The sequence below is a fragment of the Monopterus albus genome, unplaced genomic scaffold (assembly GCF_001952655.1).
Source record: "Monopterus albus unplaced genomic scaffold, M_albus_1.0 scaffold59.1, whole genome shotgun sequence".
In the NCBI taxonomy this organism is placed as follows: Eukaryota; Metazoa; Chordata; class Actinopteri; order Synbranchiformes; family Synbranchidae; genus Monopterus; species Monopterus albus.
The window spans coordinates 676,922-694,223 of record NW_018127939.1 but is presented as its reverse complement, the minus strand read 5'-3'; the positions used below and the strand labels follow the sequence as shown (position 1 = coordinate 694,223).

The 17,302-nt window shown below is 39.8% G+C and overlaps 1 protein-coding gene across 2 annotated transcripts in view; it reads right to left on the bottom strand.

Annotated features, from left to right (window-relative positions):
- Window positions 1-17,302, bottom strand: part of cdh13 (cadherin 13, H-cadherin (heart)) — a 403,886-nt gene that overhangs the window by 59,288 nt on the left and 327,296 nt on the right. For both annotated transcript variants that reach the window (XM_020603006.1, XM_020603005.1), the window contains exon 13: window positions 2,244-2,477. In XM_020603006.1, coding sequence (XP_020458662.1) covers window positions 2,244-2,477 — 234 coding nt within the window. The remainder of the gene's footprint in view (window positions 1-2,243; window positions 2,478-17,302) is intronic.

Below are 17,302 nucleotides of genomic sequence, written 5' to 3'. Positions count from 1 at the left end.
AATGTTTTCTCTGTACACTACACCATCTAACTATTGTCCTGAGTCAGTAGATCACATTAAATCACACAAATCAACAAACAGCTGACTGTCAGAACCATCAGGCAGTGTAAGACCAGTAGCTGCATGTGGGGGCATGCAAACATCTTTTTTATTTTACACAGAACTATATTATACTCTGGAGGAATTGCACCACCTTCTACCTCTGGTTCCACACATACAGTACTCTGCAAAGATTTTAGGCCAATATTGGATTTGTTGTTTTAGCAGTGCTATGAAGACTATATTTATTTATCAGAATACAATTAGACAATATGTACACAGTATTAAAAACACAAAAATGTCAGAAAAAAAAGTCAACAAACAAACTGTACACTGAAGGTGTGGTATTCAAGTTGTTCTAAAGAAATATGAAGAATCTGGAGAGGTTAAGGGCAAAAACAGGAGAGGAAGACCAAAACAACTGGCTCAGCATCTGGCAGCTTCATCTGGATGCCAAGTTGATCCTTCCACAGTCTAAATAAGTTTGATCATGAATGGCCTTTGTGGAAGGACAGCAGCCAAGAAGCCACTTTTTCAGAAGGGGACAGGGAGAAAAGACTGAGCCACAATGCCAAAGCTCGCAAAGATCAGTGGACAAGATGCTCTTGGAGCGATGAATGGAAGTTTGAAATGTTCAGGTGCAATTGTCAACACTATGTGTGAGAAACAATTGGAGAGAGAGTAAGAAAGGGTGTAGCAGCCTTCAGTAAAATGTACTGGAGGGTCTGTCATGGTTTCAAGACTTCAAGACTGTCTCCCCAAAAGAGTTCAAGCTGTACTCAATGCAAAGGGAGGTCACACTAAATATTGACTTTGGACTGTAGAAGCCATTTTGTTCTGAAAGTGAAACTTAATAAAGAGACTGAAAAATAAATATAAGCTGATCATTACAACCTTACTAAAACAGCTAAACTAATGGTGGCCTATGATTTGTGCACACTACTGTATGTGCACACAGAGCTGAGACAAGCTCACTGTCTGCCCACTTCACTGGGAGCAGTCTCTTTCTCTGCTGGCCTTGTCTATGTTTTTGGGCACTGGTGATTGAGGAGTGTCTGTATCTCCCTATCCCTCTATCAGTCACAGCTGATACCTCTGGGCAAGTTTTAGCTCTGCTCTGTCACTCAAACACACACAGACACCACTGCTGGTCATACAACCCTGAATCAGTACCTTGGTTGTCTGTCTATTCTCACACCATGTATCATGTTTTCCTTATAATTATCAAGTGATCCATGAGCACATCTGCAGTTAAGACTTCTCTGCTCTGTATGGACTCATTAACACCGACACAGGACATAAAACCCCAGTGAATGGACCTTTGATATTCTTTGGTGGCTTTCTATCAGCCTTCTCAAACCTTCTCTTCCTTCATTCATATTTTTATTCCTACGTTTGCCAGGGTGATTTCTGGCAAATCGGTGAAAACAAGCTGAAAGGTCTTGGTAAAAATAAAAATAGTGAGGGCATGGTGCAAACTACAGGGCATCTAGGGGGAGCTCGACTCCCCATAATAACATACGGGTTCCCATGAAAAGAAGATTTGCAAAATTCTGGGAGGTCTTGGTCTAAAATATTGACAATATATAATTTAGCATTATAGGCCATTTACATTTTTCTGTATTTTTATCATGGTGGATCACACATAAATTTAGGCTGTTATTGATTTTTATTGATGATTCATGCATAAGGGTGATTCGGCACTAATTCATTTTAATAAGGATACCAGCATACATGCAGTTCTTGCCATCACCACTGAAGGGACCTGGTTTTCCTTCTCACACTGATAAAGCAGAGAATAAATAAGTAATTAATGTATGATCCTTAACACTCAGGAATACAAAGGTGTACATATTCACACAGGAGGGTGCACAGAGTAAAATGATCTCTCTCCCCTCACTGCTCTCTGTGGTGCTGAAATACACACACCACTAGTTACTTTACATCTGTTTTTCTAGTCATATTCTTATAAAAAAGAATAACAATAAGGAAAAAAAACTAAAAACTAAATCACGTACTTCATAAATGGTGTATCTGTCATTTAGTCTGACCACACAAAAGTGTATTAAGGATGTTTTGACTGCTCAAAGTTCTGATGTTTTTCAGTAGCCTAAAAGAAACATTTAATTATTAAAAACTCCGTTAATATGTCCAAAGCCATTCAGTTTAAGAGCGTACACATGTCTTAAAAAAAAGATACTCACAGTTTACCCTGGTAACTTTCCATGTCTTGTCTAGACCAGGCTGTTTTCCCAGTTCTATTTTAAAGGGCGCACCATTGGGTGGGAGGTCTCTGTCCCGCCCCCCGACTATGGCCACATTCATATCATGGGCGTCTTCACATACTTGTGCTACTGATGGGACCACATAGGGGACGTTATCATTGTAGTCTTCCAGGTTGATGACCAATGTGCCGGTACCTGTGGCTGGGGGGCTGCCTGGAAACATAAAACACAATTGATAGATATTAGGATATGGAAAAAGGAAAAGACTCCACTGATCTAATTAGCAAATTTAGGGCTATACTGTATGGAAAGTGTGTGAGGAATGTGAACTGTAATGATCTGGGCAGATGTGAGAAAATAATAATACAGTGGGGCTGCAGTAAAACATGCTGTACTCATTATTATTCTACAGTTGATTCTCTTTTAACTATTTTCCATTCTGCAATGATGACATGCTTTTAGATAAAATCTAAGACTAATAAAATCAGTCGTACTCTTTTCTACTCGTCTGACCTAATCTAACACAAACAAAACAAAACCATGTTTTGTTTCATGTGTCATTTTAATGCCAGAAGAGCATGAATCACAGCGGCTCATGTTTTGCAAAAAAAGCAGTTTGAGTCGACACTTGTATTTATATGTGATTACAACTTATTGAAGATTCTTAGTTAAAAAGCATCTTGGCTCTCCTCTGTTACTACTCTTAGTTTCACTGCGATTAGAGGTTATTAAAAAACCCACACAGCTCCAGAGGTCAGTCAGCAATTAACACCTTAAGACAAGATCTGTAACTGGAAAATGGGTCTCCTCCACCTTTTCAAAGTAAAAAAAAAAAAAAATTGATATATTCTGTATATATAATGACAATATAGGGCAGACATGGAAGACAAAAAAGTGAAGATTTGTGTGTAATAAATGGGACGCTGCAATGAAAGCCTGTCTGGATGTTTATGGTGCTGTTTGAAAAAGCTGCACACACAGCAGTAAATACTGATTAGGTGAAAGTTAACTTTTTACAACAAACATTAAATACTAACTAATGAGATAAGTGACTTAGATGGCTTAGATTAAATAACTCTATTCCAGTTTAACAATAGACAGGCTTGATCTGAGAATCATTGTCTACAGAACCAAATTTTAAACTGATAAGAATAAAATGATCTAGATTTGTATGTGATAATGGTGACAGATTTACCACTCAAAATTCAAAATTATTATTTGTCAAACAGAGCTTTGATTTAATTTAGAGATAAACAGAAGAATAACTGGGCACTTGTCATCGTTTTCTTATGGCTGAATTGATAACTGACACAGTTAGAGTCTAAAAACTGTAGCTAGCTAATTAAGCTAACATTAATTAACTTGATGTATTGATAGAAAGAGCTGTCGCTGCTCTGGGGTTTCTCGTGGAACCATACCAAATCCAATAGAGATCGGGGGGAAGAGTTACTACATGAACCTAAATTCTAATAGCTTCCAGTACCAGTGTCTAGACAATGTGTAAATACTGATGTCCTGGTCATAAACAGGGCAGGAATGTGGGTGTATGACATTGTGCTTTCAATGTTATATAGTGTGTAGCACTTAATGCTACTCAGTCTTCTCTCTCTACATGTACACAAACTGCTTACCTTGAAAATAATTCCCCAGGCTAAATAACAGAAATGTGAAATATACCTGAAAATATTTCACATGGAAAATGTTCTCATCAGCATGCTGAGTGTTTTTAGTCACGCACAATCTCTTTAACAAAAGCATCATTGCCCAGGCTGCTACACCCCTCCAGCAGGGCGATGGAAACAAGTGTCCTAGTGCTAAATATTTATTATTTGGCTAAATGCATGAGTACACTTTATGTCAAGTGTAGTGATGTACCGTAGGCACTGATTTACCAGGATAATGGTAGTAACACCTACCCACATGGATACAAGAGGCTACTTTTGGGTAGCTGCATTCCTACAAACCCACATGACCTGGATCAATTACAAACTGTACCACTCTTTTTCACATGAATGTATATAAATATATATACAGTATATACTGTATATATAAACCCCCTAAAAGCACAAGCTGGGTACAACAACATAAAGAACAAAAAAGAAATGAATGATGGATGGATGGCAGAGGCAGGCTTATATATATTCACCTGCAAGAAAAATATTTTCTGCTAAAGATTCCTTTATGGCAGTCTGCAGAATATGTAGAACTGCTGGGAATGTTTGGCAGATAATCATCATGATCTGTTTGCTTGCTAAACTCAAAACTTTTTTATTCCCAGCTTTAAAACCATCACTGAATTGTAATTCTAAGACCCTATGATCAAATCAAAATGTGATGGTAGCTAGATTGGCATTTCTACTGTATAATAATCATGAAATGACTGCTATCTCTGCCCGTGGTTGCTTGTCTGCATGCATGCAAACAAAACAGCAAACAGCCCTTATATACCATAGATAAGTAAAGTACGGCTGTGGCAATATCGGCTGCAGATCAAGACCAGAAGAGAAATTACTTCAGCAAAAGCAAAGAGGGAATGTGTTCAAAAGCAAATCAGAGGCATCAGCTCTTCAGGCGAGACCTTAAATAATCTACTGTCACTTGAGACATGAGATGAAGAGAGTGAGGATGAGTATTGGATTCCTGTGAGTGAAAACATGCAAATTTCAGCCCATGTGAGAATGGGAGAGTCTGTCTCTGTGCTTGGCTAGCTTTAAATGAAGCTGTTTGTCTTCCTAAATGACTGCTCCTCACACCTAATCACTCCTCTCCACCTTTTCTCTGTTGCACCAGCATCAGCTTGCCTCAGCATCAGTAGAGCTTGTCTGCTGACCTCTGTCTCACACCACTTTGCCACCAAAGTTCTGATTAAACACACTGCAGGTTTCTAAAGGAGACAGGATATTTATGCATCTTTGCAGGTACAACATGTCTGCCCACCCTTGCATGTTAGGCACTAGAAAGAACACAAAATGTAAAACAGATTATATTAAAGCAAAAAGAGACGTGGTGCAATTTAGTGTAATGTCAAAATCTGATAAACTTCAATGTAATGAAACCTTTAAGTAAAAAGCAAACAATTTTTGTCTTGCTGCAGTTATTCAGTGCTAAAAATGTATTCATTGTGATATCAAGTCATCAAAGTGTTCTGGCAGACAGCAGAGAGTAGTTGCTGTCTAATTTTCAATCTCCATGTACAATTCTCACAAAAATAATAACTGTGAAAAACTGAGAGCCCAAAGAACACAACGCACAAATTGTACACATTGTAAAGTAAGACTATAATGACGACAAAGCTCTTTTCTCACTGCTTCTTAGGAAGTGTGCATAATCGGGCCGTGCAGTGCCATGTTGGTGTCATTTGAAGCTTCAATCTCTTCTTCTATTAATTCAGATAAGACGTGTGCTCAGAGGGACTTAATTATTTTGTTGTTTTAGTAATTGCTATGTTCCAAATGCAAACCATTGGTCCTGATGGCCATGGTGGTGGATCTGCAGGAATGAAGCAGCGGCCACAGCAAATAACACGTGTTTATAGTTAGTACTACACTGTTCCAGATATTTTCATTTATAATGCACAATTCCCTTAAGTCTCAGAGCTGTAGGCCTATGAACCTGTTATTATTAAGCCCTCTAACAAATCAGTTATTTTATGGCCATAATTGATGATTTTTTTTAATTGAATTTGCTTCTTTTCAGTTATCATAGACCAGAATATTTACCACCACTGGTGGAATTTGGTCATAAACCAAAGAAGTGGACAAATTAAATTTCTGATCTAATGGTGCCATTAAATGGGAAGTTATGGGGCCATCAAAAGTGATACAACTGAACTTGAAGCGGATATGAATGTCTGTTCGAAATTTTGTGATAACCCCTCCAGAATGTGTACACTAAAAAGCAAAAATGTCAACGTCATGGTGGCACTAACGGAAGAGTTAGAGGATCACCAAATCAATAGAATTCATCCCGTGAGAAGTGATCAATGTTTGTACAAACATTCATGACAGTCCATACAACAGTTGTCAAGATACCAGCAAACTAACACTAGCATCACTTGAGCATCATGACTAAAAATCCATTGCTCTGTGTTTACTAGGACAGACACCTCTGCACAATCCATATCAGATTATCTTTAGTGTAGTTTGTCTCCCCTCAGCAGTGATCAGCCATGGGCTTTGCAGTGTACTGTAAACCTTTATCACTGTCTGCATGTAAGTAAATTATGTTCTTGTCATATTTAAAGCACAGATTACAATGACATAAATATATACAGAAAGCCTGGCAGTATTTTGTTCTGCAGGCCTTTTTTCCACCGACTGTTCTGCCTTTTTAAGGGTTTAATTATGTTGTAGCGATGAAGTGAGAAAGTTTCCAAAGTTGCATAAGCTAAGTAGCTTCTACTCGAGTGCAGCGTTTTCTGTACAAATGAGATAATTAATGGTGTGTTATTTTCACTGAAAATTTTAACAGTCCAAAGCTAAAATCAGCTTTATACAAGTGGGGATTGATTCTGATAAAATGGTTTCAGAGCAGAAATTACACTAATTAAGGAGTGAGATTAGGTTTAATTGTCTCCATCAAAGTCCCTGCCAGCCAGTTCAGGCACACACCTCCAGTAATGGTGTTATTCTCACACATGACACATTCACGGAAAGAGTTGATCCAATCCACCCAATTTAAGGTGACATACACTGCACAATGTTTTGCTTTGGTGCTCTGCTGCTGCACATTTGCAAACAGTTTCTGTAAAATGAGGGCGGTTTCTGAAGCCCCACTTCCACAGTGCAACCACTTGTAGGCTCTAATTTAAGGTTTGTCTGTTGTGAGATTGGCTTGTAGTTAAGGGAAGAAACCATGTCCATTCAGTGTGAGCTGGCTGACTACACTGGAGAGGGGAGATGTAAAACATAATTCCTCAAAGGAATAATGTCATGCTAATTTAAACAAGAAATGCTTTAGAGATTGCAGTGATGGAGGTGATATTTCAAGGTTTTTGAACTAGAAACATATTTTTGATCCCTAAGGTGGATCAATCATGATATTTAGAAAAACAAAATGGTTTCATCAAGTACATTTTAGTAATAGAATGTTCCGCAAGTCAAACATATGTAGAACAGAAGAAAAACTAATGCAACATCACAGGCAAATTTGAATTTAAGTTTCAAAGAGTAATTACATTTAGAAATTTCAAGGAAAGATATATTTCAGAGGTATTTTTTTATTTGCACTATAATATTTGACCAGTATCAAAGTCTTTTTGAAATCGTGAGTTGCAGAGGCGAGGTTATAGTTGTAGCAAAAATGTAAGTTGAAGAAATTCTGCAAAGGCCAACTTCATCATCTCCAGCCTCCTCCTTTAGGCTTTTCTCTCCTGCTCCATCTCCATCGTCCACTGCTGATCCCGACACCTCCACCTGCTCATGGCTGGCAGCTAGAAAGTCCTGCTATTCTCCCTTCTGCCCAGACATGAGAGGAGCAAGCAGACTGACTGACTCTTCTGGGTGTCAGGGCTAATTCACAAGCTACAGGCTCAAACTGAGCATTCTCTCTTTGTGCCCTTCTTTCTCTTCATATCTCTCTATCTACACCCCCAACACTGTTTCACTCCCAACACTTTGGCTTTAGGCTAATACTCTCTTTTTGTTTGACTGTCACTCCTGTGTTTTCAGCTTTTATTTTTCCCTCTATTGTCTGACTTTTTCCTCTCACTGGTGCAGAATGGAAGGCAGGTTTGTGACCAGCAGCAGTTTGAAGTGCACCAATTTTTCCCCTGCATGATATGGGGAGTAAAAAATCCTTGATCTGTTTGTACTTGGTCTTTCCTCCTGGGGCTGGGGAGTGTTGTAGCAGTGAAGTTTTATGAGAGGAGGTAAGGGCGGGAAGCACAACAAACTTGGAGGAGGAAGTAGTGCAGCCAATTCCATTTTCATTTTTGGCAAAGTCATGCATTTGATGTTTCTCTTACTGTGAAATAAGTCTGGCAAGTGCACCAGTGGCCACCAGTGAATTCACAAGATTAAAAAAGCCTCAACTGTAGAGTTTGTCACCAAGGACAAAGCTGAAAAAGGAAAGGAAAAAAAACCATTCTTATCTGGCTACAGTTCTTTTCCTCATTAGAATAACCATTAAATGCCAGGACAGCTTAGGTACAAACAACTAATGGATGATGCCCTTGGCTAAAAATATTCAGCATTGTTATTACTATGATTATTTTCCTCAGCCACATAAAAGTAGGTGATGAAGAAAATGAAATAACAACAACAAGCAGGGACTAGAGGAAGCCAGGAGCAGGGCTCTTGAATGAAGAATGGCTCATTGGAAAATGTCACAATACATCATGCTGCAGCAAAATAGTCAGGAAGACTAATTCACAGGTGGACTACAGCAAGGTAGTCGAAAAAAGATAAATGAAGGCATCATCTAAAATAAGAAAGAGAGGAGATGAGAGCAGAGAGAAAAGAGCTTTGAAAGGAAGTGATTTTGGATATTGTATGAAGTGTCTGCCATCCCGGAAACAAATTCTACCTAAATCTCGTTAAATATTTTTCCTGTCACTTTGCTGTGTCTTCCAGCACACCAAAAAAAGTCTTTATTACCACCTACACAGTACTCATCCTTAATACACACATACACTGGTGTATGTTCCAATTTCCCTTCATCTATTATAACTGATACATGAGTCCAATCTTTTTAAAACTGAAAGCCACAGCATGGAACACAATGGCTACACATTATGTTGAAGTCTGTATACGATCACACAGGGATACACCATTTCTTTTGCTTTGTGTCAAACAGCATTCTTTTGTATGGTCCTTGGTTAAGAAATGTGTTTGCACAGCCAATTCAGACCAACACTGAGGCCAGAAGATGAAATCAGACCACAGAAAATGAAATTATACACAGTAAAACACCAAACAGCCTGGAAAACAGAACAAAGCCTTTAACACTTAGGCTGTTAGTGAGCATTCAAACTGAGTTTCAAAGGTGTGAAAAATACAGTCTATTCATTCCTGTGGGGATTGTGTTCTCGGCAGCTGGCACCAACATGGCAGAGGGGTCCTGCAAAATGCCATACGGCCAAAAAGTTGGATCTGGTTCAATCTTTGCCGCACCGGACAATTACATAATCTGGCAAAGGAGCTGCATCGCCCAATCAGATATGGGGGGATGGACTCGTTTGTTTACCTTGTTAGCACGAGCATTCGCTGCTATACAACTGCAACCCCTTGCCCCCAAACAACACAGCCCCTTGTGTTAAAACATAGCAGGGAGTTGTATTTTCCCACAGTCAGTCTGAACATCTGCTTACACAGCATGCACGTCAGGCAAAATGCAAACTAAGACATGGTAGAAGTGAAACTACTAACATCTTGAAATAGGTGGAAACATCGTCTTGAAGCCAATGAAAACGGTTTCAAGGCTCAGCTTGTTGCTACAACTGTTTTATGATGTGAAACTATACAGAAACATTCTAACATATACTGTATATTAAACTTCAGAAAAAACTGCTTAAGCTCATACGTTTTTCTTAGGAACCAAAACAAAGAAGACAGGAATGCAATTAATGAGAAAAATTACATGTGATGAATTTCTACACAACTTTAATTTTGAGTCAGAAAAACCTGATAAAATGAAAAAAAAGTAAATATCTCTAAATATATTTTTGCTTAGTTTGAAGTTTTTGTAGAATATTGCTCAAATGTTAATTATGTTTAACATACATGGTCACATTTGTGTCAGACATCTTATAGACTGGGCTTTCTTCTCCTGTCCATTCAAGGAAGAAAAGATGTGCAACAGTGTGATAGTTAAACCCCAAAATACTCAAGAATGAGAGATTCTACACTATAACAAAAGTTACTCCGTTCAGAAAAAAACCCACATTCTCTGCTGATTTTTGATTAAGCAATAATATTTTAAATAAATAATAATCCAGTTTCTTCTGGTCTGTGTACTAAGAGAGGGAGTAGCTACTTCTGCCACTCTGTGCACTCACTGTAATGATGAAGGACACAGTATCCTGTCTGATTTTGTGTTTTCCAGTTTCGCTCTATCCATCTTGCCACTGTTTGAGTCCCAGACCTTGTTAAAACTCCCTTCAGATAACCCACTTCATTCTGTCCCATCACTCATCAGTCTCCTCAGGGCTTCAGCAAACACTATCACATGACATCCTGCTAATCTGATTGGCTGATCAGAACTGTAAATGAAACCAGTCAGAGCCAATTACAATAGGCACAAGTCATTAAGAGAGATGACTTTGGGGAGAGAAGCGGTGCTGGGGGCAGGTGCATCGCTGCTAGTCTGACAAATTACTTTCACAATCGAGTTTAGGTTATCAGTTGCTGGCAGTTATAACAAGCGATTGGAGAAGGATATTGATACAGGTTAAAGTAGACTTATATAGCCTTTTTGTACTAGTTAAAACTTAAATTGCCTTCCATGAGAGATTTCTTGTTTTGGTTTGCACCCATAAAGTCTACTTAATGATTTTTACAGTGATAATCTGCCATATCTGAATAAAAAATGTCTACGCATCCAAATGAAAGAACTGCTCATAGCACTTAAGCAAGATATGGCCTAATGGACAAGAGATAAGAATATGTATATATTTATATAATAATTAGTATTATTGTATCATATTATACTCTTTTTATTCATTTTCTACCGCTTCCCCCCTGAACGGGGTCACGGGGGCAGGGTTGGGGGGAGCCAATCCCAGCCAGCAATTGGGCGAAGGCGGGGTACACCCTGGACAGGTCGCCAATCCATCGCAGGGCTATGCTCTTTTTAAACAGTTTAAATATTTTACTTACTATATAATTTTATTCTAGTGTGATTCTGGCTATTGTAAAACCACAATAAGCCAATATGAGTTAAGCCCATGACACACCAAGCCGACGGTGGGCCATCAGCCACTGTTGGTGAGCATTGGTCACACTGGTCTTTGTAGTGTGTCTCACACTGTGGGTACTAGTTGAAGCCTCTCAATAGCTTTTTGGGTGATTCATGGCACTAAATTGGTGGTGGACCTTGATGGTGAGAGAGCCAAGTCTGATTGGCTTTTTCAGCTTAGCCAATCAGTGCATGAGAAGAGAAAGATTGGGAAATCTCCTTCAGCCTATTGCTGTAGTAACACAACTAAAAGACCAATGGCAGAGAATGACGATGCCATTTGTAACTTCTTATCAGACAACTGCTGTGTCCCATTTCAGGGGAAGCATTCTTTGAAGGCTGCATTTGAAGACCAATTGCTTCACAGTGTCACAAAAAGGCAATCCCATTTCGAAGGCTCCTTCAAATGCAGCCAAGAAATGCATCCTTTTTTCACTGGGCAACGAAGGCTCCAACTGGTGAATCCTTCGTGGCTCAGTTTATCCCAAAAATCTTTGCGCACCGACTGAAAGCAAAGCAGCTGTTAAGGTTGATAGGTGACAGGAGCAGCCTATGGTGTGGCCTATGCAGTTTATGATGGCTACATAGGCCATGCTTTTGTAGACTGTCCTTTGAAGGATGCAGCCTCTGAATTGAGAGACCGCTATAGTCTTGATTAGATGAAGTTATAAGTTGTCTCTGGTGAGCGAGAGCTGTTTTGTTTTCCATTTGTATACCTGCAGTCCTAGGTCTTCCTTTTTCCCTTTTAGAGTGAGAACACAGACACTGCCATTTGCTTGTAATGACAGCTACCTTGTTAAAATTGATCATCATGATCAACACTGTGTATAAACTCTTCATACATCAAAACCAAAAGTCTGCAGAATGCAAAATAAAACACTAATTCACCTTTGTATTACAAACATAATTACTTAAGAGCTAAGATCAGAATGCTAACACAATTACACTGACAACACTGACTGTTGATGTTAAGTAGGCTGAATGTTTACCATGTATACAACTCTGCTGGCACTGCACTACCAATTTGCTATTGCCAGTATGCTAACCATCCTATGGCTGTAGCCTTACTGTTACAGTAATAGAGTGGTGCTGATCTTCTCACCTGAGCAAGAAAGCAAAGGTGCATCTCTCCATGTCAAAAATTAAGGCACAATGTGTTCTGAAGTTTCCAAATAAAGGATTACCCTTTTAACCTAAGTTATAGTACTATGATACTTGCACTGTTTGCGTATACGAGGTACTTTGAGTTTTCACATGCACAGGAGGGAGGAAATATCACAGATGGCTCTTTCCTGACAATTCTCAGGCAGAAGGTGTTAATTGTGGTGGCCTTTCCAACAACTTAGAAACTGTGAGTGTGTAATTAAAACACTCTCAAACCCCTGTGCAACACATTGACACGCATAGACCCTAGACAAATAAACACACACACTGATGTGCACAGATGGCACCTTTACCTCTTTATAAGCAACCAAGCCTCTTCTCTGACAGATAGTTATGTTGGTCTAATGACATTTTTTCTCTAGACTAACTGAAAGAAATCCTCCATCAGCAGTGTTTGCCTGATTCCATCATCTGACTTCATTTTTCATTATTTATCCCGCTCCATCTCCACTCATCTCATTTCATTTGGATCCCTGTCATTACAACTAAACCCAAAGCTTTTCATTGCTGCACATACAAAAAAACCCTTGTAGAAATTCTAATAGAGATGTGCTGTGTGTGGAGGTGGGGGCCTTTTTTTAACTTTTTAACTTTACTGAATATACTCACTTTTTCAGTATTTATTTATTTTTTTTAATATTGCCTGGGATCCCTGCACTCAGACAGAGGCTCTCTTGCTCAGTGGGCAGAGATGTGTTTGTTTTTGCGTGCAGGCACAGCGGTAACCTCTGAACTATGGATGAATCAGTATTCCAAGGACACAAGAGGCAGAACCTGACAACAGCCAACATCAGAGACAGACATTTCTTCCCTAGCAAAGCTGAACAAGGGTATTCCTTAATCACAGGCGTAATGTGAGCCTGTTTACAAAGTAGCGACTTCCCCAAATGGTTCCGCGGCAAGTTGAGAAATGAAAGACACAGGCAGTCAGCTGGGGACAGGAAGAAAGAGGCAAAGGTTGAGGAGGTGGTACTAAACTCAGAGGCTGTGTGTATTTGCGGTTAATGAGGCAGTGCAGCGAGACAGGGGAGGCAACAGAAGGAAAGACAGTGCCGAGCTGTGATCTTCTGTGCTTTCCAGAGCATATCCCATTACACTGCCATTATCCTGGGTCAAGATGCCTTGTTTCCCATCCCTGTACCCTTCCCCCATACTGGAATCACCCCTACCTAGTGTTTCACAGGGTCATAATTGATTGGCCAGGGGAAAAAAAACACATTTCAACAACATAGTTAACCTGCTCACCTCTGTAGCTGTCTCCATAAAGGAATTGCCAAGACAGAGATATATAGAGTGAAAAACAAGAAGGGGGTGAGCAAAGAACTCCTCTATTTTGGTCAATATACCATTTCACAAAACCTCTGATCTTCTTCTTCCTAAATATTTTCACTTCATTATTTTGTCTTTTGTTTTAATTTTCACCTTTCACCTTTTCCCTGCCTTGTCTCTTAAGATGATCTCATTTTCTTCAGTGTTTCTCTTTGACACTGAGCTGCTACTATATTTATCATTCTATAAAGAGACAGCCTGCTCTTAGCTCCTGTTCTCTTGGCCCTAGTATAATGGATTCTGTGGAGAGTTATAGTGGGCAGTCATGACACATTTCTAGCATTTTCTATACTCTTATCTGCTGACAGATCAATCCCCAAATCCCTGTCAGCCAAGCATTGTTTAATCAAGAAATCGAGGTTTAGGAGAGTTTCATTACATATTTAAAAGCCACATCTGAAGAAATAAAAGATTCAGCCATCTGTAAATGCTGACATTCAGGTGTTTCTGCTTTTAACATTTCTCTGTGGTGCCCCACCACGGTAAAATCTTTGCCACTATGGCAAAAAAATTCAATCTCACCAATCAATCATTTAACTAAATGCCGCAGTGGCTCACCAGGGCAGCCTGTAAAACATCGTGTTACATTCACAGGTGCAGTTGAGATCAATTCACCCTGAGCTTGATATAAATCCATTTTATCAAATGTGTTTCTGACACACATGTGAGCCACATCACCCCTGGACCCGGTGTTTTTGTTTTCTTTTTGCTTCAGGTCTGTTTCCTCTGGTATATTTAGTGAAGCATAATCTTTACAGGCATCCATTTAGATCACACAAATCCCCTGCCATTTTGTGTTGCAAAACATACTGTAAAACATTAGTAGAAAAGCTGAATTTCCACTGCCCCCATGCCAAACCCCTTGATCCACAGGAAACACTGCATCTCCACAGTAACTTTGACTCTCGGCCAGACTTGGACTTTCGTGTACTGGGCTGACATGGCGGCTCATCATGCTTTACAATTTCCCTGCTGTAGTTTGAGGCAGCACGATCACGGCTGGCTAAAAACACAATGTGAGTTTATCTATCTGCATTTAGCCTGCCAGGCTGCCTCAATGTGTGCTGGTGACATGACAGAGACCTCGCAGTGAAACCACTGTTTCTGGGCCTGCCTGAAACAAGGAAATTACTCAGTCCATTACGGCAATGATTGGCACAGTGGTTCTCAGTATGGCAATGAGGCAGCACAGAGGCAGACATCACACATGGACATGGGTACATGTGGAGACACACAAAGGTGTGCCTGCACGTGCACACACACAGAGGGCATCTGCTACTGATAGCCAGATATCGCTCCTTTGAGTGAAGAAATAACAAACCTATGCAGACCTGTCACAGAGATCGACAAATACACACAAGCAGATACACACACACACTTGCACATAGTACTATTTAATTTTACATCCATCTGAGAACCAAACACTGTTGTTCTGTGACCCATTACAATTCAGTCCTCTCTTTTTGCCTCCTGCTTTTGATTTAAATCAGAGGACATGTGATCTGACTGTAATGAATGCTGCTATCGTGGCACTCAGTCTGAGTGCATGTATGTTTAATATTCCTGTAATTAAAAGGCTTTCTTTGGTTGTGAAGAGGTCATCTCACTGTAATACAGACAGACATTTCTGATGCTAAATGAGGACTGTCCTCTGTATGTCCACATGTTCAAGGCAAACACTGCTCAGCTCTTAAGAGTTTTTAATAGCTGGTTCTGTGGCATCAGATACTAAAGTTACATGTGTGTGAGTGAGTATGTGTGTGCTGCTGTGTTTCTGATGACTAGGGCTTTGATAATGTATTCATGCCTTCTAATGACAAATGGCTCCCCCCAGGAAGAGGTTTAACATTTAAATGAGGAGCAGGAGAAAACATTAAACCACAACACAGCAGTGAGTGGATACGCCAGGCAGGCTAGAGAGATTCACACTCCCTGTACCATGACAAAGACATTAAAAACCAGGATGAACACAGCTTCAATCCACCCACATGCAAACATATAGATCTGCCGATGCTGAATAAAGCAACTAATGTTAAGGAAAGAGGAAAGGGTAACATGTGAGAACAGCTTGCATCCTGCTGGGGAATCAGAGAGCAAAAGATAATTTGTTTGCATGCAAAACCAGCACTTACTGATGAGAGTTTATATCAACAGCCCGTCAAGGCCTCTGCTCGGGTTGAAACAATATCTCCACAAACAAAATTGTACTGCTCCGTGGTGCTGCCAGGTGTCGCTGCCCAGGAAAAACTGGGCTGTGACCTTTTAATCATGAAACGCACGACAGTACACACAAATACACACACAGGGGGTGACTGTGAGCATCAGTGAATATAAATAGACATATTTATACTCATTCATGTACATGCATGTACATTATGTGCACACACACAATGATAATCACACATTTACCCAAATCTACAACTGGACAAGTGGCTCTGTTGGCCTCCTGTGCAAGTGCAGTGGATTGCTATGGTAAGAGTATGACCTCTAGACTACAGCTGAGATGAACCCTGACCTTGATATCAACACTATCACTACTGCACTACCTCATGTGCCCCCAGATCCTGTTGTCATCCTCTCTGCTTTCCTTTTGTGTTTACCATTTCTGTCTTCCCTTTGCCTCTTCTTCCTTGATCTTGACTTCCTAAATTCCCTGTAGTGTGTTCCCTCCATCATTCACCATCTGTTGCTGCATGGAGAGTTGCTCCAGCCGACTCGCCCTCATGCTGTTACCAGGAGCTACAGTCAATCTGTTACTAACTATGCAAAACATTTGACAAGAGTATACATGCCATTTCAAGCTACCACACAACTTGTTTCAACTGGCCTTTGACAAAGCAGAAAATTCTTATTTCAGAACTACTTTTAACCCCAGAGTTACTTAAGGTTATGTCCAACATATTTTTGAAAAATGTTAATTAGTAGGTATAAATGTAAGGTCATTGGTGATGCAGTAATGGCTTCTCTCTAATCTCCCTTAATATCCATTACTTTCAATCAAATGTCTCCTATTCCAGAATATGTTTTCCCTGTTGGCTTTTGTATACAGAAACATCTCATATACCTCTTCTGTAACTTCTTCCATTTCTGTTTGACACAGTACTTTTTCTCCTTCTCCCAGTCTCAACCTCACTGTCTCCAGTGCAAGGTGGATATGTATTCACTTTAAGACTTCACATAAAGAAGAGCCAATCGATACTCTGTTGGAAGTTTACATACTGTAGGTGGGTTGTCATACAATCATAAAGCAAATTTGTCCAGTTGATGATGCAGAGTGCAGCAGAGTAGTGTGAGGATATCAGCATTCTACTCACATTTTATCCATATGCACATGAAAGGTGCAGGAATTTTATGGCTTTCCTCATTTACATCTTCTGCAGAATAGTGGCCTGGGAGCAGCATGGACACAGGTACATGTAATCTATCTCACATTTTGCCACCGGCAGTTTTCACTCTGACCTGCTGGATGGAGTGCTGTGAAATTGGGTAAAGACATTCATGTCCTCCTTAGATTGAACTGCACAGACTTTGGTGATACTCAGACTTTCATCTACCACCATCATCAGGTCATAACATTATATACTGGTAGTTTTGATGTTACGGCCCTGGCCTTTTTACCCCATCCTCTGGGGTAAATCAACATATGCAAG